The sequence below is a fragment of the Manacus candei genome, unplaced genomic scaffold (assembly GCF_025592945.1).
Source record: "Manacus candei isolate 608988 ecotype Guabito, Panama unplaced genomic scaffold, ASM2559294v1 h1tg000159l, whole genome shotgun sequence".
Lineage (NCBI taxonomy): Eukaryota > Metazoa > Chordata > Aves > Passeriformes > Pipridae > Manacus > Manacus candei.
Genome location: NW_026138207.1, coordinates 2,541,667 through 2,566,530, shown reverse-complemented (window position 1 = coordinate 2,566,530; position 24,864 = coordinate 2,541,667). Strand labels below are relative to the sequence as shown.

The following is a 24,864-nucleotide window of genomic DNA, read 5'->3' as shown; positions in this document are numbered from 1 at the left end:
CGTATCTTCTTTTTTTTTTTTTTTTCCGAATTTTATTCTTCCTGAGCTATATTACAGAATCTGACATTCACAGTTCTCCTCCAGTCTCTCTACCTTGACATATACAAGCTTGAGCTCACCTACAGCTGTGTGTTTTAAAAGGCGTTTCCCACTTAGTTTTGTTTTCTTTTTCATGGTCCTTCAAGGTAGAAAATGCACGTGCTCACAGTGACTCGATTGCATAGCATTTTGTGGTTTTCACTATTTCCTACATTTTAACACCGGGGAGGAGCGGGACGAAGACGAACCATGACGCTTTCACCTGCCCGGGGACTGAAAAGCAATTTAGAGGAAGGAGGACTGACAATGCGCGAAGGTACAGATAATGAGAAAAAAACCCCAAACCATCCCTTAACAAAAGCAAAGCCTCTTTCACTCTTCTGCTACCTACAGGTGAAATAAAAGGTAATATGGAAAGTTAATCTAGTCACTTGATCAAGGGATTGCACAAGATTTTTCCAAAAGATAAAGATATCCTGTGTGCTCTGCAAGAACTCCACGGTTGGAGTGAATGTAACTCGGAAGCACTTTAGCAGGTTTCAGATCTTTCCCCACCACTTAGGAATTGTTTTCATGTCGATACTTCGTTTTGAACTCCCCTGCTTGGGCTTTTAGTCTTTCCTGGCTTTGGGCTACTTGTGTTTGTAGCTCCAACCCTGAACAGCCATTCATTCTTCTAATCTGATTAGGATTGAACTATCTACTGTCCAATGATTCTAGCAAGACAATCTTCCTGCAGATTTTTTTCTGCACTGGAGGAAAAAAAAAAAAAAAAAAAAAAAAAAAAAAAAAAAAAAAGAGACCTGAATTCAATACGTCTGAATTCTGTGCGAGACAATTTTTGGGTAGGAAATAAACATCTCCCTACACCCCCGGCACCTTCACCCCCCTCCGTGGATGTATGGTGCCTTTGTTCACCGCTAGTTCCTAGTTGCTATGGAGTTTTACGCCTTGGTAAACTATATTTCACCTCCTCCCGGTGAAAGCTATTCTTTTCCTAAACGCACACTTTGCAGACTCCTGTCCTTCCCCGCCTCATGTCGGCTGCAATTCCTCAGCCCACGCTGGTCTGCTCCTGAGTGAAGCCACGTTTTCCCACTCGGATCTCAGCTCACCCTCTAGCACTTGCCCAATTGTTTGACCCCCGACAGATGCTCTCCTGCTTCTCCTCGGTTTCATTGTCCTTTTTTTTTTTAAGTTTTCTGAGGGATAGTCCCTCTATCTGAGAGCTGCAGTTAACCGTGGCACACGTCTTCTCCAAATCAATGAGAGGTGTCCGGTCTGAAAGCGTGGACAATGAGATTTTACTGAGCATGAAGCATATTACCCCCAAACCCGTCCTGACAGGCCGTGCTAAAGCACTGAATGACTTTCTTGAAACGAGACCTTTCTGAAGGCTCCTCCCTTCAGAGAATTACACCGTCCAGGAAAGATAAGCATGAAACTGCACGAGGGCACCCCAGGGCTTTGTAAACTGGGGGCGGGGTATGTGTTCTTTGTCACAAGGCCCCACTACTTCTACCCCAAAGCCAAGGACCAATGTTCTTTACCTTGGCGGTTGCTCCTCACTCAACACCAGCTCCACACGTGTTAAAGGATGAGGTTTTCACTTTGGTAGTTCCAGACTTTTTGACAGCACATACAGCAGTGTGATTCAGCTCAGTCGGCTCCTATTGACTTCTAGCCTACCCTAAAGAGGCATCGCTAGAGGTGTCCCGGGTTTAGGCACAAGGACTTGAAGGGCTTCCAGGTCTCCTGCTAGCACCCCTTACCACTATGGGCATGCGGCCACAGGAACAGGCCCCATACACAGCACCGCTGTTACATCAGAGATCCTCAAGAGCCTCCGACCTTTAGTTGGTTTATCTTTACTTTTGCAAATTTTCCTCCAACGGTAGAATGGTTCACTGAGTGTAAAAGTCAACGGGCTTTCCCCTCAGCGTCTCTAACTAAAGCCTCTGGTTACATCTGCACCTGCACACCAGGTTCCCTCGTTCCTTTGTCTGCCGTCCTGCACCTCGGGGCCGTCCCTGTGTCCCAACTCTTTCTGACGTTACTCAGCAGAGGCGCAGTGGCGTTGGAGTCAGCAGGTAGGGAGGCAGACAGGCAAGGCCCTGCCTGCCCTGCACCCATAATCTGTTATCCCTCCTGCCGCCCGGCCAGCGGGAGTCGGCGCCCACCGCTCCCCCCGTCTCTCTCTGCAGCCACTTTGCTCACGCCAGCCCTCCCCTCCGTGTCCGGCTCGGAGCTCTGCAAGACCGTGTCCTGACACGTTTTATGTTTCGTCTGCTCTGCCTCTCTTTTGGCCTTGCCTTTCCAATCACTTTTCAGCCAAGCTTTACTGTTGGACTCCTCTCCGCCTCGGCCGTGGGAAACTCAGACCTCATTTTCCCTTCAGAAAGCAGCATCCACCCCTACCCAACCTCAGCATGAACCCAGGGAGATTGGCTTAATCTTGACCGCTACCCTCCGGCCCCAACCTGCCGCTCCTGGGCGCCAGCCCTCCCTGGAGCTGCGGGAGTGCCCGTGGCGCTGGGGAGACGGAAGGGCAGCAGAGCGAGACGGCGCCGCGTTTCGCAGAGCGGGGCCACGCGTGGCAGCAGGTGCCTGGGGCTTCACTCAGCACTTTTAGGAGGGATGTCTCCGAACCGAGCCAGGCCTATCGGCTTCGAATCCCCTCTGTGTACAGAGGCGCTCGGTGCTGGTTGTGGGGTAGTGCCGAACCACCCAATATCCTCGCTTTTGGGGGCGCTGAGTTTTCTGGAAGAGGAGGAGCCAATATGCCGCGAGGTGGAGGGACCACTTGCTTCTCCCCCCTTCCCCTCCCCCTCCCCCCAAAAATAAGAAAATAGCGTGTGTCGTCTCCTCGCCATGTGCAGTGTCTGTGTGCGTGGGGTGTGCGCGGCACGGCGGAGCGGCGGCGCCAGTGCACCGCGGGGCGCGGAGCGGCAGCCGAGGCGCCCACCCGCCGCTGCCGGCGGCCCGTCGGGGCGTGCCCCCCTGCCCCACTCCCATCCCCCGCCCCCGGTAGCCGTGCAGCAGATGGCCCGCGGTCCGGGAGGGCGGCCTGCGCCCGCCCGCCGCTGAACGCATGACTGGAGCCGGGCTTTGGTGTCGCCCATCCCGGGAGGGTCCCGTGTGGAGTTCAAGGGCGGCCTTTGCCGGCTGACAGCAACGCGCTTGTTTTTCCCAGATATCTCGGCCGCCCCCGCCTCTCACGCCTGGAACCCTCCCTCCTTGCTTTCCCCTCCTGCTCGTCGGTGAGAGGCCAATAGACTGCAGTCGGGAGATGGGGCGCACCGCAGCGTTCTCCTCACCGCCACCCGCTGCAGCTCCCCGACCTCCCGCTGGGACCTCTCTTCTCCCACCCTCCCGGCTGTGGCATCTCCCTTCTCCCCGCAGCAGAGCCGGGGCCTCCCCTACCAGACTCCCCCCTCCACGGCGGGGTCTGGTCTCGCTGGCTGCCCGGCCGGCCGCTGGCCTGCAGCGGGAGCCGTCGGTATTCCGCCGAGTGATTGTAAACGGGTTTGACTGGCCGTTGATCCCGGGGTCAGGACTCTCCTCGCTAATCCCTCGCTCTCCAAACACCACCCCCCGCCCTTGTCCCCGCGTTCTCCCTCCCTCTCTCTCACCCCTCTCGCCTCCTTCCACCCCCGTTTCCCTCTTGCATCATTCATTTGCAGCCCCTCCGACGGCATCGGGGGCACTTCACTTCCTGGGGCTGCAGCTCGCAGATACCCACTCGCACCCCACGAACAACATTCCCCAGGCCCACTGCTCCACGACTCTGGGGTACTTGCTTAGCAAGATCAGGCCCCCGCACATTCACACGGATAGACGGACACCCTGACGCTGTCCGCGTCCAAGGGACTGCCCCTTCCCGGCACTCCCCACGTGTTGCTGAGTGTCGGAGGGAAAGGGAGAGCTGGAGCTTACTGGAGGGAGCTGGCAGAAAGTGTGCGCAAAGGGGGGAGGGCGGGGCAGAAAAGGGCAGGGGAGGGTCGGTGAGTGCCCGGGAAAGGCGGGGGTATTGCGGGGCGTGGGAGAACGTCGGCGCCAGGCCCGGGAGCGCATCTCGTCCAGATAACCCACAGGCACCTGCCAGTTCGTGTCTTTTAGTTCCATTTTACTCTACGGCAACTCTCAGATCAGCCGTTTCATTTAGTTTTCAGCGGGGGAGTGTGTATGTGTGATGTTGTGGCGCCTTTTTTTTTAACGTTGTTTTTTTTTTTCTTCTATGGCAGTTTACGCATGATAATAAAAGCTATAACCTCGTCAGACGTTCAGGTGACCCGGCCTGATGTCATCTGCATGTGGCTCAGCTGGGAGGGAGGGTCCTCACCACCCCTCTGTCCAGTGCAGGAGCATTTCGTGGGGCTTCTTGTCCCGCTGTAGCCCTCCGGGCTCGTTGGCTCTGATTTCTGGAATCGTCCCTCTTTTTATCTTCATGGATGATTTAATGTGCCCTCCTCCCCCACTCCGTTGCTCCCAGAGGCTCGGAGCCGTCCCATCGATGCCCCGCCCGGCGCTTGTTGCGGTGTGACTCCGGCTGAGGGCACGGAGGAGTGGAACTGGAGGGAACGGCTTTTCCCCGGGGCCCAGCGCCACTCCTACGAGCTCAGCGAGCCACGTACGGTGGGGGGAAGGAGAGGGGGAAAAAAAGTGGGGGGAGAACCGTTGGGAAAGAGCTGTGGAGTTCAGGCCAAGTTTGCGTTTTGGCTCGAAGTTTGGAGCGGATCAAATCTGTTATCGCTCTGTGCCTCCTGTCCTTCTGGCTGCTCTGCCACCGCCCCCCTCCCGGGGCAGATGGACCCTCCGTCAGAGCTCTGACCGCGGGGGCGGGATCTGGCCCATGGGGGGCCTTGACCCCAAGCTCCCCACGCTACACGCGGCCTAACTCCGCAGAGGGCACCTCCACCGCGCTCCCCTTCGCCTTACTCCCTGGATTGTCCTTCCTTTTACTGAAAACGAGATGACTTTTTGGTTTAATTCTTCCACATACGCGATTTTAATAGCTCTGTCAATCATGTTAAAGGAGGAACATTTCATACAATTTTAGATTTAATGTACTTAAACCATAAATCGCTTAAACCTATTCTTAGTTTTGCATATTCAATTATTCTCTTATATGTAACTCGCACAGCAGAAAGCCGGAAGACCTAATTATTTTACTGTACCTAAACCCAACTCATCTGCCTAGGAAAGCTGTTTCGTTTGTATATCCAAACGTGAAGTTTAACTTAAGTAAAGTGAACTGCTAAACCAACCAGTAAAACACAACTAACAAAAAAAGCAGCAAAAAATTCTACCCTGATGATGTTTCGGGGAGGGCGGGGGGGGGGGGGGAATGTTTTTGGTATTTTGTAGTGGAGGTGTTTTTTTTTGTTTGATGGGGGCTTTGTGTTTGGTTTTTTGTTTGTTTGGTTTTGGTTTTGGTTTTTTTGTTTGTTTGTTTGTTTTTTCTTTTGGGGGGTGGCCTTTCGCAGAGCAAAATGTATTTCTTTGAAAGGCGGGCTGAGAATATTCGAAGCTTATTTGAATATAACCGAGATTGGGTCTGTTTAATCCACTTGTGTTGAAAGAGCAGGTATTCCCATTATTCTAGGCATAACGCCATTGAGCCGCAAAATTCTGAGGGTAGGAGGGAAAACTCGTTAAAAGGAGATCATTTAGACAGCCGTAATATTTCTTTTTTTAAGCGTTTCCCCGTAGTATTTCTGTTGTTTGGACGCAAATAAACAGATGTTTATTTGCTTTTCTCCCTTGACCGTCCCAGTCCTCCTATTCCATCAGAGGTGTTCAGCAATACAGGATCGTCTCACTGGGATTTTTCTATTCTGCATAGTCAGCAAATGTGATTTTCAATAGCTATGATCCTTAAAGAAAAGACGCTTAACAGGGTTGCATCAGATGTATATGTGTCTGCATGTGCATATGTACACACACACACACACTCCTCTTCGGTCATGATGCTCTCTACAGTGTGTATAGATATTTACGAGTACGTAGTATGCACATGAAGGAAAACACATTTCAAGAAACAGTTCAACAGGTAGCCAGCCTAATCTGCATATCTAAAGGTACGGCTAATAATATTTTAAATTACATCTAGGATTGTGTTTGGCTGGAGGTAACCGACGCCAGGGAAGTTTTCTCACAGTTTCCTGCTTTCTGTGTGCTCTGTTCGGAGGCTGAACATTTCCAAAAGTCGCCTGTCGACTGAACCCGCACACACCTCGCTGTGATAAAGGCTCAAATAGTTGAAAAAAAAATGTGGGGGGCTTATTTTCGGTTGAAATCAACAGACACCTTCCATGAAAATTCTATGTTCAGTTTAAAGCATGAGTGATTTATACAAAATTATCAACATAACTCGGAAGAGTTATATATGTCAATTGACATGTAAGCATTATAGAAGAAGTGCAATCTCTAACAGGGACCAAAACCGCTCCTCATTAACCAACTAAAACTTCCGCACTCATTATGGACGAAGTATTTATTCGCCAGCGCTAAAAGATAATTTAAAAAGTCCTACAGACTGCTGCCGCCGACATTACAGTCACGGAAGTTAATTTTGTTTCCTTTTGTTTAAGTAGTTATAACTATTTTAAAAATTCATTTGCTACAGAAGTTTACAGCAAACTTTTAATTCTAACATATCGAAAAGTATCGACCGACAGCTAGAAAAAAAATTAAATTTCAAAGCACTGAACAACATTCTGCAACGAACTGACATGCATCGTTTTGCTCGACAGCTTTAGCACTAGTCGCTGAAAATTGAGGGGGGGCCGTCGGAGGGGACAGAAACGTGTGACCCCTCTGTTCCCCGCTCGCCCCCCGGGATGCTCCGGAGGGATGGGGCTACTTTTCGGGCTTGAGGTTTAGAGGTGGCTTTTCTTTTCGAGACGAGCAAAACTAAGCTCTTTCTCTTTTCAAGGTGTTAATTAGAGGGGAAGTGCCGCCCTGACCGGTGCCTTCTCGATTCCCGGGGAGGTAGGTGCCCCCCCTGGACCGGCGGGAAGTCCCGGCCGAGCGGGGACCCGAGGCGAGCAGGGGTGGGCAGCACCCGATTACCCCCCAAGGGGAAAGTTACTGCCCCGGCAAGGTTTAGACCACCAGCCCAGCCATAAAGTCCACAAAATAAATGTTCACGGCTAGAAGAGTAACGCAGTAAGAGGTTTTCCCTTGCAGTAGGGAACGAGTATTAAAATAAATCTACCTTCATCCCTCCCGATTTACACAGGTTAGGGAACATCGATATTTACTGCAGATTGCACTTCATTCTGTTTGCAGCTGCTGTTTAAAACTTCCTCCCCAAAATTTAGGTTTACCCGCTGTATTTCTAGGTTTACCATGGTAAACACTACTAAGTTCTCCAGGAAATTTTTGTTTGTTTGTTTGTTTTTAAAAACCAGGTGACTTTTTCTGCTTTGAAATTTATTTAACTCAAAAGAAAAAAAAAAAAAAAGGACGCATCCTTCGTATTTCTGTTTAGCAGAAAAGCTTTTTAGTAAACTATGTACAAAATCTGAATTCCTTCATAATGCCTAAATAAAAATTATTTCACAATGCATTTACAAGAAATGATACAAAAAGAAAACAAAACCGAAGAGAAAACAAACAAACAAAAATATCCAGATACAATAAAATTTTACAAACCTCAGGGAAAAAAATGTAGCTTCTAAAAGAAAAACAAAAATTTTATAAATAAACAAACAAGTAACAAAAAAAACCCAACCCAACAAAACCGCGAGAATATCTACAAAAAACTTTTTAATTGTTCTTTTGGATTTGCTTTAGTACATGAGTAATAAATGAGAACTGTTTCCTCATCAACTTCGAGTTAATTAGTCAATAAAAAGCCTTCGCAAGAAGCGATCCGTGACTGAAATCGTAGCAGTTCCACGCGGTATAAAAGTTGGCATCGCCTACAACTTTTTGTTGGTATTTTTTTGTCTTTTCACCATCGTTTCCCCCCCTTCTCCTTTTTTCCTCCCTTATTTTCTCTTTCTCTTCTTTTGCAAATAAACGCACTATGCCTCTTGGGTGAATGATAAATACTGTACAAAAAGTCTCGATAAAACACGGAAGTTCAGTTTAAAACTAGTTTCATAAACTAGTCCTTCTAAAAAAAAAAAGGTAAGTAAAGCAACCGTTACCTTTTTTCTCTCTCGTCATTATTATTATTATTTATTATTATTATTACAAGAACATCAAAACATTTCTGTACAAAAAGGAAGGAAGAAAGAAAAAAAAAAGAGAGAGAGGCGGGGAAGGGCGGGAGGGAAGGGGCGCGAGAGGCAAAAATAAGAGGGGGAACCTGGGAGCGGGGCAGGAGAGGCGCGGGGCCGGGACGCGGGAGGGCGGCCGGGGCTGAGCGTGCGGTGGCAGCGGCGGGGCGCGCAGTCCAGCGGAACGGCCCGGGGCCGCGGCCGGGGCCCGAAAGCCGAGCCGGTGCTCGCACCCGAGCCTGCCTCCGCCGCTCCGGTGCCGGCGGGGGGTCAGATATGCGTCAAGGGGACGGTGCCGTTCACCCCCGTGCTGGCGCTCTGGTAGTGCTGGGGCAGGGAGTGGAGCCGGCTCTGGGCGGCAGCTGCCGCCGGATCACCACCTTCCCCGGCCGGTAAGTACATGCTGATCATCTCCCGCAGGTCCCCGGGGCACGGGGCCCGCGAGTGCGAAGTGACGGGCGGGCTCACGCTGGGCTCCGACTTTACCAGCGAGCCCAGGGCGCCCAGCGCCCCCGAGGAGGCGGCCGCCGCCGCCGCCGCCGCCGCCGCTGCCGCCGCCGAGTTCTGGTGGGGCTGGGAGCCGTAGGGCAGGGCGCCGTAGCCCGAGGGCGAGGCGCTCATGTAGCCCTGCGAGTTGGAGATGGGGCTGTACTGCAGGGCGCCCATGTCGTAGCGGTGCATGGGCTGCGGGTTGTGCGGGTGGTGCGGGTGATGGGGGTGCGGGTGGTGCGGGTGCCCCCCGCTGCCCGGGTGCTGGCTGTAGGCGAGCTGCGCCTCCTGCATCATCGCCGCCGCCGCCGCCGCCGCCGCCACCGAGCCCGGGTAGGCGCCGTTCGCCCAGCCGTTCATGTGCGCGTAGCCGCCGCTGGCCGTGCCGCCGGGGCTCTCCAGCCGCTGCCCAACACCGCCCGGGCTGACGCCGACGCCCATGCCCACGCCGACACCGGCCGGGCCTCCCGCGGCCGAGCCGGCGCTCAGCAGCCCCCCGGCCAGCGAGTACTTGTCCTTCTTGAGCAGGGTCTTGGTCTTCCGCCGGGGCCGGTATTTATAATCCGGGTGCTCCTTCATGTGCAGCGCCCGCAACCGCTTCGCCTCGTCGATGAACGGTCTCTTCTCGGCCTCCGACATGACTTTCCACTCGGCCCCCAAGCGCTTGCTGATCTCCGAGTTGTGCATTTTGGGGTTCTCCTGGGCCATCTTCCGCCGCTGGCCCCGCGACCACACCATGAAGGCGTTCATGGGTCTCTTGACCCGGTCCTGATTCGCTTTGTTCCCCCCGCCGCCGCCGCCGCCGCCGCCTCCTCCGCCGCCTCCCGCTCCGGTCTGCCCCGAGAGGTTCGTGGGGGCCTGGGCTCCGCCAGGGGAGTGCAAGTCCGTCTCCATCATCATGCTGTACATTCAAGTAGCTTTTTTATTTTCCACCGGCGCCAGACGTGAAAAATGAATCAAACATAGAGGAGCCCGGGCGGACGGGGAGCGAGCGAGGTGAAACCCGTTCGTATCTAGGTAGCTACCGCCGTGGAAAAAAAAAAAAAGAAAGAAAAAAAAAAAAAAAGAGGAGAAGAAAACCGCGAGGAGGGCGATCGGCGACCCCACCGGCGAAAAACTTTCTCCCTTTTGCAAACCACTTTCGAGGCTCGGCGGCGACGGGAGTTCGAGCTGCTCAAACAGGTGCACGGCAAACTTGCTCCTTCACTTGGCGCGGCGGGAGGAGTGTGCGGAGCCGTCGGCGGTGTCCTCCGCTCGCCGGCGCTCCCCGGCAGACGCGCGCACACCCCTCCGCTCCCTCTCTTATCCTTAACGGAGCTATTTTTTTTTTGTTCTTTGCTGCTAACTTGGAGAGAGAGAGGGAGGGAGGGGAGAGAGCGTGTGTGACTTGCATCCGCTGATCGCAGGTGAACGGAGCAGAAGAGAGGAGAACCCACCGCCACGCGAAAAGGAGGCGAAAAAAAAAAAAGTATTTAAACGTTAACTGAAAAAAAAAAAAAAAAGCGGGAGGAGGATCAGGGGAGGGAGGGGGTGGGGGAAGAAGCCCAACCAAAACACGCGCCGAGCCCGGCGGCCGGGGCGCGGCGGCACAGTAATTTGCTGGCGGTGGTCTCCCTCCCGCGGCCCGGGCGGGACGGGCCGGGAAGGGGCCGGGACGGGGCCGGGAAAGGAGGAGAAGGAGGAGGAGCCGCCGGGCGCGCGGGCGAACGGCGCCGCAGCCATACGGCGCGCGCCGAGCCCGCCTTAAATCGCCTGCCGGCGGCCAATGGGGGTGCGCCGCCGGGCCGTGATTTGCATATGGCGCGCGCCGGGCGGTGACGTGCGGCGGGGCGCGCCGCGCGCGGGGGGGCGCGCGGGCGGAGGGGGCGCCCCCGAGGCGGGGACACAACACACCCCTATCCCGCCATCCCGGCCAACCCGCCATCCCGCCATCCCGCCATTCCCCCATCCCGGCCAACCCGCCATCCCCCCATCCCCGCCAACCCGCCCGGCCCCGGGCAGCGCCCCGGGCAGGCCCGGCCCCGCGCTTAGGCGACCGTCGAGCGGTATTTAGGGGGGCTGAGGCGCCCCGGGCTGTCCGCCCCGCCACAGAACCGGTGCGAGCGGCGCCTAAGACTGACTTTTCCTCGGGACTTCGTCCGTTCTGGAGATTTCTCCAGAGCCCCCTCAGACGTCTCTCCCAGGTGTTAAAACTGCTTCCAGGCACGAGGCAGAGTTAAAACTAGGCCCGGGCACAAGGCAGAGACTGGACGCAGTCATTATTCACTTAGTCCTGGGGATTTAAAATCACCTGCGACTAAAGAAGATACATGAAAAAATATGTTATATTGATGTAGAGTAAGTACAGGTGTATGACTTTTTTTTCCCCCTTGAAAATATTAAAAGACTACTCTTGTGCCTTGGCTGTCCTGTGAGATTTTAGTTATTTTACAGAGGGGAGAAAATGGTCCACATGGAAATTCATGCTGCAATCTTCAATTGCAGCCCTAGGAATGGCAAGTCTGTCGCACAAGTGCCCACGCAGATATAAACTGCTGCCCCCATCATCTTTTGTCAGGTGGAGAAGGGGACACATGCATCCCTACTCTTTTCATGGTCTGTGAGTGTAAATTCTCCTGACCCTAGTGGCCATTCAAGGCTGGAATCATGCCGCAGCTTCCCCAGCTACTGTTATTACTACCAGAAGTTTTCTGCAGTAAGAGTACACACCATGCACAAAGCACCATCCTTAGGCGCTGGGCTACGATTAGACTTTTTTTTTCCCATTTCCAATGACTTGTTGTGAAATAGTGATCTCATCATGATAATCTGGGTTTTCTGGCAAGAGGAAAGCACCTCTCAATTGCTGCTGGCCAAAGGCTTGGCCTGCTTCTGGGCCTTTTGAGCTCAGCCTGAGTGATGATGTTAGCTCAGATGGGCATGCTTTTGGGAGGATCTTGTTCCCTTTAGTCAGCCTTAGGGGTTCAAAGAGGGGACAGGAGGTAGTGCAGGATTGGACACATGTTTCTCCAGATATTTTCTCAAGTTGCCACATCTGCTGTGGCAAAACAAGTGAGGCTGCTGTGATTGCTAAATTATGTATTTAAAATATAATTGGTTGAGGTAGGAGGGGAGGGGGAAGGGAGAGAACGTTTCTGCAGAAAGGCACGTTTCCACTTGGATGGCCAAATGAAGATATTAGGAGTAAAACCTGCGAGATAAATGACATGGCTCGCCCATTATCCATCCACTCAAGGCCTTAGTGGTATTTCTTCCTGATATTTGATATTAAGGTACCTAAAGGCCTCCTGATAAATAAATGGGTCGAATCTCTGTAGGCCAACCTTTTCCAGAGGAGTTCCTTGCATCCTGCCAGCCAGAAGTCCCCATGGGAACATATGCTTATCCCTCGGAACCAGTGAAACACACCAGCTTCCCTCTCCCTCACATGCAGGTAAACGGTGGAGGAGGCTGACCCTGTCTTCCCTTCTCTGGTGTGAGGGCAATCGCTCATCTGGAAGCCCCTGAGGCTGCCTCCCTCCTGGGATTTCTGTCCGTGTGGGGTTTCCCTCTCTTTCCTTCCACCCCCGGCAGATAAACACAGAACGCCCCTTCCCTCTCCTAAAAGCAGCCAAACTACCACGAACGCAGTCTTTTTGGGGGTGAAATGCAGACAGGGAGCGAGGAGCAAGGATATGCTGCTGCCGTGAGCCCTCTTGCCTCTGGCCCAGGCGCACCCAGTTCTCCGGCGGCTGGAGGATGTGTATCGACTGAACAGGGGGTAGAGGGGTGTGGGGGAGGAGACATAAAAACCAGCTCGGGAGGGCAGACAGGGGCTTTTCTTCCGTAGTAAAGGTACCGCGGATCCCTGTTCGCGGGACAAGGAACGAGGTCAAGCGCTTTTGCGAGTGTCATTTGACAGGGGAGAAAAGCCAAAAGAGGTCTACGGGGCTAGGGTAATGCAGCTGGGGGCTGTGCCCGGAGATGGGAGGTACTTGGGCTTTCCCCAAGAGGAAAGTGGGTTGCCAAGAACCACGGGTCGGGTGGTGAAAGGAATAGGTGGAGGCGGCCCCGGGAAGCGGTGTGTGCTGGGTGAACGCTGCAGAGGAGCCAAAGGGAAAGTCCTGTTCCCAGTGCGGGAAGAACTAAAAGTCAGCTCGCAGCCCTGGCCACCGCCGGAGCCCGCGGAGTGGACAGGTGCCGGCGGGGCCCGCTCGTGGGCCGGCCGCGCTGACAAGTGCCTCCCTCGGCCTCCGCTACCCCCCACCTCTGCGCTGTGCGCCGGGACGCGCCTCCCCCCGCTCCCGGCTGCGGCAGGAGGGCCGCCCCCTCGGGGCGGGGGTCGCCCGCCGCGGGCCCGGCCGACGCTGTGCCCTCTGTGCCGCCGCTGATGAGGAGGGGGCCAAGGGGCGGCGGGGCCGAGCCGGGCGCCCCGGAGCAGGCGGCGATCGCCGTCTGCTGGCTGCCGCCGTGCCTCCCGCGCCCTCGCCCCAGGTCGGGACCGGCGAGCGCCAGTCCGCGTCGGGGCGATGCTATGGGGAGATTATTAAGAGTGATGCGGGCTGATCCCGCGCCAGCCCTGCCTGAAACGCAGGGTGGGGAGATGGGGGGATCGCTTGCAGCTCCTCTGGCACTTCACTGCAAAAGCCGCTGGCCCGCGTGAAATGCGAAGCGCTCCCTCGCTCCCGGGGTGCCGTTACCCGGGCCAAGGCGAGCAACCATGAGGGAGCAGAAAGGGTAGGCAAGGGCGAGAGAGGAAGCCCTTTCCTGCCTCGGAGGAGACTTGTGGACGACCTGCTACCCAGTCGAGGTGGGATGGTGGAAAAAGGGCACCTGAATTAAGTCTCACTTTCTTTTCCAGTGTTAACTACTGTTCCGTGCGATCCTACAACCCCAGTCCCAAATCAGCTACGGGCTCTCTCTGTGTTTTGTTGTCTTTTCCCAACTTGCTGGGTAAAAGCGTATGGAGAATCTCTGGAGCTTTCGAGTAGGGGCTCACCCTGTGAACGGTACTCACACATATAATTCAAATTTCACAGCTGACCTGCTCTGAAAACCTCAATCAGCTTCTAATTGAAGGGAAAACAAAATATTGCTTCCCTACAGCAGAGCTAACGATTTAATCATTATATCAGACATTATAGCTTTTAATTAGGCTAATGCTGATACTGTATGGAAAGAGATAATTCAACACAGTTCTTGATGAATTCTGTAATTGGGTTAACGGTGGAGCAGTTGGGGGAAGAGACGTCAATATTCAAGCTGCGTCTATAGCCACCAGGTTTATGAATGAAAGGGAAGGGGGGGGAAAGAAAAGGGAGGGGAAAAAAAGGGCTAAAATTCCCTGACGATAAATGTCTCCCCCCTTCGCCCAGGAGAGCCGTGCCAACCAACTGAAAGCGTGACGAGAGTAAGGGCTGTCCTGCCACCGCCTCGGCGCGCCCCGCTCCCGGCCACCGGTCCCAGACAGCCCGGACTGTCGCGACACCAGCGCAACCCGAGTGGCGGCCCCGCTGCGGGACCACACTGCGGCTCCCTGGGGAGGCTCTGGGGGACGTCGGCTTGGCTCCCAGGCCGCTTTCCCTGTATCTGCACCCCAGCCAAAGGGTCGTCTACCGCCGCGCTGGGAGCATGAGGGGAGGGGGCAACCTGGGCCACCAGCACAGAAACCGCCCTGCGGGATGCCCTGGGGTAAAGTCGGGAGGCATGGCGGGGGACGCTGAGTATGGTACAGGACGGGGCCGAAAGGTTTCTGAAGTCGTTATGAGAGCAGGCAGTTGTCCTCCTCGCCCGGGGCCGGCAAGGCTCGGCTGCCCGGAGCCCCCGCCCTGCGGGGCGCGGGTGCTGGGGACGGGGCGCGACACGGAGCACAGGGGTGTACTCAGGGCCAGCCTGTTCCGGGCAAAATCAAAGCGTCCTGAGGGCAGACGGCTGTTCCGTGTAGGTACTTCCATTTATTTATTTATTGTGCCAGATAGAAGGGGGGCTGGAGACGTTTTTCTAAAAGAATTCTGCATCACCACTGCCTCCCCAATGTCGATAAATTGTCCCTTTCCGAAGAGTTTGTCTATCCAAGCCTTTCTGTTTTCGCTCCTTTCTAGTTTCTAGTTTCTAATTTCTACTGGCTTTGAAAACGAGCTTTATCTTTTCTCTGCGCCTAAAAGTAGTATCGATCTCCCCACACGTTTGATCTCCGCAGTAGCCGGCGGCCGGACCAGGACGACAGCAGGTCCCGGTGGGCAGGTGGGCCGGGAGTGTCATCTCCCAGTTCAGTTCCCGGGACCGACACTGCAGAGGGAACGCCGAGGCACACCTCGGTGGGGGGGCGGGACGGTCAGTCGGCGCCTCAGCAGAGATTTGCTTCCCCTCTCGTCTCCCCGAGAGGACACACTGCATTGCCCCCTCGCATTGGAGCGGCCCCGATCCTTCGCCCGATGGGAATTCCGGGTCGGCAGAAAAAGCAGAATCGTGACTTTACGAAATTTTGCCAGCAGGAGCATTTTCTAAAAATGTTTGTTTATGCTACGCATTAGCTCGACTTCCAGCACAATATTGTTCCGAAAGAGGAATATCCTGTATTGTGATCTATCCTTGTCTTATTTTGTCAGTAATTACAGTAAAATTAAATGGGTCATTGATAACACTCCAATGACACAACTCCCTGTAATTAACAAGCTGAATACACCTTTTTTACATTACACAAAAGTTGTAATTTTCAAGTCTGTTCAGATTTTTTTTTTAATTATTATTACTAAGGCACATGCCAGGAATATGTGCTGATCAGATGGCACAGCATCTCGCGGGAGAAGAGGGTTTGCACTATCCTATTTCCTAGGGTTTGGGGCTTCTACCTAAGTGGATGGCTACACCTTTAACTTTTTACAATCGAGTTATCAATTGGCCCTCTAGACAAAAAAAAAAAAAATAATCCAAAACGAACCCCAAGAAAACCTACCAAACATTTTATTTTCCAACAAAAAGAAAATATTTTAAAAGTATAGTTTTGCAACTGTGAACTTTTAAAGGAAAAGGAAGAACTATGGGGATAGAGAGTCTGTCGGACTAGCATGACACGGGAAGTTAGTACGAAGTTAATCTTTAAAATTGTGCTGCTGAAATGTCAGTCACGCAAAAAGAGCTTCACAAGCCCAGGTGCGGCATCCCATTTCCAGAAGGGCAACCTGGCTACTTATGTCTGTGGCATGTCGCTCAGAACACCATAAAGGTAATATTTCTGGTTTGCATCCTCGTCAGTTATACCCCAATTGCAAAGGCATCATTTAGGGCAAGTCGGAATGAATTTGCATAAAAAATAAACGAGAGGGGGAAAAAGAAATAATGTAGAAGCTTATTTCTTGCAGGCCATCCTGTTATTGCAAATTAGATTAGCTACATAGGCTTCAATATAAACATGACACGAGGTTCACAGGAGAGTGAAAGTATCATCCACTCCAATCTCTCCTTTCATTGAAACGTCCCCCACAAATTACATCTTCTCATTTAATATACTTTTTCATGAGATTAAAACATCACTTTGACACGATTTCAAACCTTTTCGGTCGCTCATCCAGTGCTTACTTCAGAAAACAGCAAACAAAGGGAAAACTAGAAACATCTAAATAATCTCAGACCGCTGGTCTGGAAATTAAAGGTACCCAGAGGAAATACATGATCCTCTTGCTCCATCCAGTGCAGCATTCTGGCTATGGGAAGGCGGATAATGAACCCTTGAGACACGAGGCGAAAAAACCGGGATCCCACCAACGGGATATCCCGATTACTTGGCCGCAGCCGTGTTTATTTGCCTTTGGAAAAGCGGTGTTTGTCGCGGATCTGTTTTTCAGCAGATCGCTGACTGATACTTCACATTCCCGTTACACGGATTCCCTGGCTGTCAACGTAAGGCGGGATAGCAAAAAGGCTACTGACACCTTTAGCAAATACATAATTTACATCAAAGATTGGCAAACCTGAAAAAGGTGCTGGGGCGGGGGGTGGGGTGGGGGAGGGAGGGCAGGTTGTTCATAGATTGTCCTGTTTTAGGAATAACAGCGCTTGCAACTATCTAAGGCTACAGTTTATCTGCACCCACAGCCTGACCCAGCCCGCAGCTGGTGCAGGGAGGCAGCCCCCGCCCCCGGCCGGACCCCTCCTCCCCGAGGGGCATATCCCTTTCCCGAGGTGGATGTGTCAATTTTTGCCACAGGGGCTGCGCAACCGGGCGGCCCACGGCGGGCAGGGGATGGCGGCAGCCCCCTGGGCCCGCAGCAGCCGCTCTGCCCCTCCGCGGAGTCGGGACCAGGAGCGGCGGGCGGAGACGGGGCGCGCTGAGTCGCTGGTGCAGCCCGGCTTGGTGGGAAGAAACGGTAGTTCGTCATCTTACTCCCTGCTTGATACTGTACGTTTGGGAACAATTTGCAACCACCCTTCCTAACCCCATCCCATCATCTATCCATCCCTTCATCTATTCATCCCTCCATCCATCCCTCCATCTACCCTCCCCCCCTTAACAAAGAGGCTTTCAAACCATAACCTTTTATGGCAGCCCGCGGGAATCAATGCGATAAAACGGGGTTTAAATGGGTTAATTGACTGGAGCCGCTATCATGTTTAAACACCTGTTTCTGAAAAGAGATTCAGCCAAAACCAGTCCCCTCCCTGATCGATAGATGTACAACCTTCCTCCGTTGCCTGTTGATCGACCCCAAATACCATCGTCGAATATGAGAGGAAAAATCCATGTCACCGTTTTAATATCCCGATACTTTATGGCAATAGTCAGAAGCTCTACAGACACTTTGGAGTCGGGGAGAGAGGGTGGGACCCTGGGTCGGACCAACCCAGGTAGCCCTAAACCCCTAGTGTTTTTTTCTCCGGGACTTGACTTCGAGAGGCTGGGCACAACCTCCCTGTCGAGAGGTCCCGGCAGCTGTCACCTTCACAGAGAACCGGATCCGGGGATCCCCGTTCCCTGGGAAGACGGAGCCGGGCTCATTCCGGCCGCATTAGCAGTGCTGGGAGCCCATATGAATGCTCGTTCCGAGGGGCAGAGATTAAGCAAGCATTAGTTGTAATAGCTGAGGGCTGCTATGCCTACTGATTTCCCTTTTTTTGGCAGTATTAATACAGCCAAGCCCACCGGTCAGTCACAGCGAAATTGATTCTTTGCCCAAGACACCTTTCACTAAATGGCACCCGCGCACCGACATGTTAATTTTTGAACGTGTAACCGGAGCGGGCGCTGCGCGCTCGGGAGGCAGCGCCGTCGCCCCCGGCGCCCTCCCCGCCCCAACCCGCCCGCAGTCCCCGGCCCCGGCCCCGGTTGCCGCTTCCCTCCCTCGCCTCAAAACCCATGAGGCGTCTTCCCCAGAAGGCGGAGGGGGGCAGCCCAAAACACTGTCGCCCGCGCTTCCCCCCCTCCCCCCCAAATCCATGTCATAGCCGATAACCCAGTGACTGCAATCGGCTCTTCCCTCCTTGCAGCAAAAGTAACTTGGAAGCCCTCCCTTCGCCGGTTTTCCCTCCTCCGTTCCCAAGACAGGGTGAAGACCCCCTCAAAAGTTAGAGGCACACTTACAGTTGCTCTTCCAGCTCCAGCCTCCTCCCAACATATCATCTGAAGGGGCAGCCTTATTATTATTACTTCCCTCCCCGCCCGCTCTAGCCTAGCTCACACCTTCATCCGACCGTGCCCGCAGGTGCAGGGCAGCGCGACATGGAGCCGGCGGTCTCGTCCTCGCCCCTCGCCCAGCCGCAGCTCCCAGGCGGCTGTGCCCGAGCCACGAGTGCCCGGCGACACACGCACACTCACCATTCGCGCTCTCTCGCTCACTCGCTCTCTCTCTCTCCCCCTCACACACACACGCGCAACACACACACACACACTGCACTGGAGAGGGGGAGAGAGGGAGAGTGGGAGAGAGAGAAGAAAATGAAATTTATTATTGATAGAAAAGATTTTAAAGACAATTTCAAGTTATTGTTTCGGTCTGGAGAGAAAAGGGAAAAAAAAGAAACGGGGAAAAAAAGAGAGGGGCTTTTCTCCCCACCCCAACATAATGAAATGCCTTTTGTGTGGCACCGAACAATACCAAACAAGTATTCTAATAAATAGCCACTTTTTTGTTCCGTCGCGGCAGTGAATAGAATTGAGCAGTTGGTTTGAGAGCAGCTGGAGCGCCGCGCCGAGCGGGGAGGTGGAGCTCGGAGCCTTCCTCCTCTTTCTCTTCCCCTTTACCTCTCTCACACGCACTTTCTCCTCTAAGCTTGCATTTCTGCCTTCCAGCTCCTGCTGGGCCACTCTTCCCTGCCCCTTTCTCCGGTGGAGATGCCTCCTGGAAGGGAAGAGCCACCCCTGGATGCTGCTTCCCGCACCTGTGTCACGCCGCGGGGCTCCCCGCGCTTCCGCCCATCCCTCCCCACGTTCGCCTCGGTCGCCCCGAGACCCCGCTCCTGCTCTCCCCACTGTGTCCTGACGGTCCCCGGCCGCCCAGGGACCCCTTTCCCGCGCCCCCCCGCCGTACTCTGCCTCCGGCAGCTCGGGACGGCGGAAGCTCCGAGCCTGGTCAGACCCTCCTTTGTTGACAATAAACTTGGATTTCACAGGGAGGCTCAGAGCCCCTCTCCGCCCCTCTCGCTCCCCCTCTCCCGGCCTTCCCTCGCTTTCCCCGAGCTGGAAACGGGCTTTGTCAGCCTCCCACTCTCCGCTCGGGATCGCTGCGGAGGGTCCGCACCTCCTCCACCCTGTACCACTGACTGAGATCACCTCCCCTTTCCTAGACAGCACCGTTAGTTTTTTCCTGCATGTTTTTTCCCTCCCCGAAATACTCTTCCAGTCCCTCTCTGCCAACATGACAACCGTTCTAGGAAAGTAAGTCGATAGATGTTATTAAAATGGACAAAACCAGCTAAAGATTTTCAGGTAAAGCTGAGAGTGCCCCGTTTTCCGTTCTGCTTCGGTTGTGCGGGTGTGTACCTGTTCGTCTGTGCCAGGGGTGTGCAGTGAGGAGAGAGGGCAGAGGGGGACACAGGATATGGTTTTCCCCGCCAGTGGAGCCGGCTCTAGCGTCCAGGCGGGTCATGGCTGCCTGTACCCTGATGGGGGACCAGCCGCGCCAGGGCTGGGAATGAACACCGGGGGCAGCCGCCTTCCTGTGGCCGGACTGTCTTCTTCTCTTATTGGGGAGGGATCTAGTCTTCATTTAAAAAATAAATTAATAAATACATCCTCCTACCCCCACCGTTAACCCCCCATTCTCTTGCCATCCAGAGCTCTTCTTGTCTCGCAAAAGCTGCGGGAAGCACCCGAGGTTCAAATACACCCCAACAATTTCTGCAAAGACTCCTTAGCATGCAGGGATTACCTCGTCAGCTATTTCGAGTTGCTCAGTCACATACAATCATTAGATATGTTGGAATAAAAAGCAGATTGCTTTAAAGTTAAACCATCGTTGCCCTTTACAGACTCGTATTGGCGCCTGAAGGGGGAACAAGGGAACGGACGGGCATATATATTAACGACACAAATTAAATATTACATCCTCATCCGTGGGAATAGAAGTGGGAGAGACCTCGGCCAAGGTGCAGCGCTCGCTCTCCATTAGCGCTTTCCCTTGCACGTCCTTCCAGAGCTGCCCAGAGGGATCCCTGAAGGTGGGGGCAGAAAGCGGGGGGGGTAGGGGGGGCCTCCGCGGGGGTGCAGGAATGCCTTCGGTGTCCCCTCCCCAGAGCTCGTCCCTTTCCCCGGGGGAGTCTCGCTGTGCTCCCCGCCCGGGTGCGTACCTCTGCCTGCACGGAAAATTCCTCTCCCTTCTTTCCCCCCCCCCTCCCCTCTCTTTTAAGTGGATTTTTGCTCTCACTTCAATAACACATCGGCTCTAATTAGCTGCAATATTAAGAAACGCTGCTAAATGACAGTTTTATCGGGTTTGTGCAGATAGGAGGAACGCGGGGACCCAGCGAAATACCCACCCAATGCGTTCGGCGCTGGATCCCCGCCAGCAACCGCTGCTCGCTCTTTTTATATGGAAAAATGGCAACATTTTGGAAAGCAGCTTTAAAACTTTGACTTATATTTTACATGCTAAATAACGGGGAGAATGGCGACAGCGTTACAGAAAGCTTCAACCCTGCAAATATTTGAATGGGGCTTTTTTGTAAAGTAGAGCAGCTGTCAGTCAGCTGGCTTTGACAGCCTGCCACAATTTTGTCATTTAATAGTGGGTGTTAGGCTAAGTGCAAAACACTCTGGCAAACAGATGTCAAACCTACATCTCATATAAATGGGGGTTGTAAAATTGAGTTTTAACCCACATATAGGGTTTTAAAAAGCGGTGCCAGTGTGTAAACTGTATACAAAATAGAGATACTGACAATCTCCCGCGTGGGTTTGTTATTTAAAGTAGGCTTATTTAGAAATCTGACCTCCAAATTATGCTAAATCTTCCTACATTTCAAACAGTGGAATATGAGAACAGTGCTTGGGAAAGTCGAAATTAAGGACAAATATGATGGCTTGTTGAAAGGGGCTGATTGCCATGTGTACTGAGAAACCAAGGCACATTCAACTCACCATCGCTCTTCCAAGTCCGAAGAGAAGGCAGGAAGGAAGGAAGGAAGGAAGGAAGGAAGGAGGAAAGGAGAGAAGGAAGGGGGGAAGAAGGGAAGGAAGGAGGGAAGGAAAAGAAGGGTTTGGCAGGTTCCGAGGTTCAGGGACTATTTTTTAAAGCGGGACCCGAGGGATTTGATTTAGGCGGCAGGGGAAGGAAAGATCACAGACGCAGCGAGCACAACCACAGACTCCGTAGGATGAACGAGGGACCGTGCAAGGAGGTGGCCAGACCTGCTGAAAAGAATGGCAGGCACCCGTCTAGAACATGGCAAAAGAGATTTTGAGCGGTAGCGGGAAGAAATATTACTCAGTGTTAATTTCTTCGGAAGTTCCTATTTGAAACACGAACTGCTTTTTCTTTTAAACTCACATTTCCAAGACTCATATCTTCACTGAGATGTGGTTTTCCCCTGTACTTCGAGGGACCTCCCTGACAAATTTCCTTTGAACATTTAAAAACGTCATAAATATTTACAACAAAAATTGTTCGTTGCCTCAGCTGGTTAGAATGAAGCAAGAAGAGAAAATGATTCAGTAATGATATTATATGGATTATATCAAATTCCCTAGAATAAATCTGCACCCATATTATCATTTTCGAAGCTAGACATGTAGCTTCCTACACAAGTCAATATGAGGGGATTAAATGAAACATTTAATCGAAAAGAATTGTTCATATTAATAATTAACCACAGTTTAAATACACGCTCTGCTGATTTATTTGTCGAGTACTCAGTTGCAATATTTGAACGGTCCTAGCTGATGTTAAATGAGTAGAGGAATGCACAAGGGATGATTATTGATCACACGCAGTTACTGCTGTCTACTTTAAATCCCGTTTGATCCGAACTCTCTCCACGCTCTTCTCAAATTCCCCAAAGCTCTGCTGCTTGTTTACAGCGTTTCCTCTTCGCAGGTTTTTGTTTGTTGTTTTGCGGGGGCTGTAGACACTTACTTTTGCAGAACTACAATGAATGCCTGAGACTGGCTAATTCTGCCCCAGGTATTCAAAAAGCACCAGGGGAGATGTGGATGCCCGCAGCCCCGTGCCCGACGGGAGGTCACCCCGCTCTGTGGGTAGCGGGCAGCGGCCCTTGGCCGCAACTCCGAGGTTGCAGATCTCACTCCTGGGCTCTCGGAAAGAGGCTCGGAGCCTCTCGCATCCCTTACCAGGACTCTTGGGCCAGTACTGCAGACACTCTCCTTTCAGGTCTGACCTGGAAGTTGTCGCTTCAGAAATTCCAGATTTAAAAAAATATATTAAAAAAAAGCCTAGCGCTTCGCCTAGAGTGCTCCAGGGTGAGGGTACTGAGGGCTCTTCGGGTCCCAAGCACCAGCCCCGAGGTAAGGTCTTTTCCATGCCTTGACAAGGCCAACTACAGTCTAGCATCGGTTAATATCGTCGAAGAAGAAATCCGGTTTTAGTTTGGAATAATTGCCTCCAACTTGTTTTAAGTCAATTGTAGCTGGAACTGTGATGGACAGTGAGGCTGGCTCTGTGGCCAGTCCCCGGCTCTAGAGAGGAGCCGTGGTCTGTCTTTATTCAGTTCCCTCACACAGAAAAATTCCTGTATGCAGCCCATTTGCCTGCAAAGAAAGGCTATGGTGGAACACGACCCTTATTTTCAAACAACTGACTGACCAACAAATATGCAAAAAATATTTATCAATATCTTTGATAGATACTAAAAATCTCCTCTTGCCACCTAAAAATGAACATTTTGTTACCTCTAATGTATTTGCTTTTTTAACAATATACTTGTACAATTGTTGCTTTCCGTCACAGACACAGCTGCCCCCTTTTCAGCATTCTGCAATGAAACAGTTCCAAACTTCAGAATTCAGAATATAATTGACACGGTAAAATATTTTTTTCCTCAAACATAGCAGTTTGATCAAGTCTTGAAATAAAGTCCAGTGACAACCCGCCTGTTCTACAATTGCTCTGAAATACAGATCTGCACCCTCTCCAACTGCAATGTCATAAGAAATCCAAGCACTCAACTTGTATTTATTCCCGTACTTCAGACATTAATATTAGCATGTTTTCAAGGATGAAATATCATAGCACAAATTCAAATGGTAGCACTGGGAAATGACTAAAATAACATGGGAAATGTAAACAAAGATGATTATGATTTTAGCATTTAAGGATTAAATGGTGTTTGTGCTGTACATAGGAAACCCAAAGTTTGCCAAAATTTTGTCTTCCTTGACAAAATGAGTGTGGTGGAATAATGCCTAATCCGTACTAGAGTGAAATCAGAGGGAAGCTACAAGTCTTGTAACATAAAGATTGCAAGCTATAAAAATCAAAATCTAATTGCATTGCTGTATAGAAATCATTTTTTACAATGTTTGTGTTGATTCTCTCATTTCATTTTAGAGCAGCAGATAGCAATGGAATTGCTTCCTTAGTGTTTTGTAGTTTTGGTTTTAACTTTTCTTTTTGGTGCTTTTTTATTTTTTAAGGTCTTAGACCCTTTCAACAGGGTCTGAAGTCTGAACCACACCATTCAAGTGCAGAATATACATTCCAAGACCGAAGTGCAAAACAGTTTTTCAAATGGCTTGTGCATAGAAAGTATGGGGTGCAGCTCAGGTTATCCCACTGTGATGTGATCCAGTCCTTCGAGGAAATCATCGAAGTTGAAGGTAGTGCTGTAAAATGGAGCATGGCATAGCATCAGGTATTAAAGAGACTGAGGCAAACTAACCCTTCTCAATGTACAATGAAACATTTAGAGACTGTCATCACTGTCATGAGCCCACCAGAACATGTTATGGCTTTAAGAAATCAGTTTCTTTCTGAGTATCTAAGCAAATGTATTAAAGATCAAATTTTTACTGTGAGGGCAAAAATGTTTGCACATATTTTATATACACTTATAATATATTTGTAATTCCTGGGGGAGGTGATAGTACCTTTTCCATTTGATGCCCTAGCAGTCTATGCAAGTTCCAGTGCTGGAGAAGTGCCTTCTCAAGTCATTGGGATGAGAAGATCATAATGAGGCATAGCGTGCTGATACAGTGACTGCTATGAAACTATTCAAACCTTTCAGCTCCTCTTCCAGTGAAGATGATTCACTTCTGTGATTTTACCAGGACTGTCACTAGTTCACCCAAGGGTTGAATTGCTTTTCTGTTACATTAGGTCCAGCTGTGCTGTCAATTTGTTGCCTTAAGCTTCAGCCAAGGGTCCTGATGTCCTAATTGTTGCCATTGTAGAAATCCTGGGCTTTTGGCTGGGATGGACATCCTTTGTGAGAAAACCGGGAGGAAGGAGAGAGGATGGTTTTCCCCAAAGCCCTCTCCTCATAGGCACTATAGCCATGGGCCAATCTAAAGTGGGAGCCATGGACTCAGTCCCTGCTGCAGATCCCAAAAGTTGTTCACATGCATTGAAACAGTTCAATCAACTGGCTGTTAATAACAATTAAAAACCAGCCTTGAGTCCTTGGTAAGTCCGTTATATTTCAACATTTGTAGGGATCCAGAATATTTAGACACAAA

The 24,864-nt window shown here is 51.8% G+C and overlaps 1 protein-coding gene and 1 long non-coding RNA gene across 2 annotated transcripts in view; both read right to left on the bottom strand.

The window, feature by feature from the left end:
* Positions 1 to 7,513: 7,513 nt before the first annotated feature.
* Positions 7,514 to 10,465, bottom strand: SOX1 (SRY-box transcription factor 1). The gene has a single exon (XM_051772852.1). The coding sequence runs from the start codon at positions 9,666 to 9,668 to the stop codon at positions 8,541 to 8,543; it is 1,128 nt and encodes a 375-aa protein (XP_051628812.1). The 5' UTR covers positions 9,669 to 10,465; the 3' UTR covers positions 7,514 to 8,540.
* Positions 10,466 to 23,832: 13,367 nt separating this feature from the next.
* LOC127463440 (uncharacterized) overlaps positions 23,833 to 24,864 on the bottom strand; it is a 44,612-nt gene continuing 43,580 nt past the window's right edge. The window contains exon 3 of the long non-coding RNA XR_007900832.1: positions 23,833 to 24,009. This is a non-coding gene — a long non-coding RNA (uncharacterized LOC127463440). The remainder of the gene's footprint in view (positions 24,010 to 24,864) is intronic.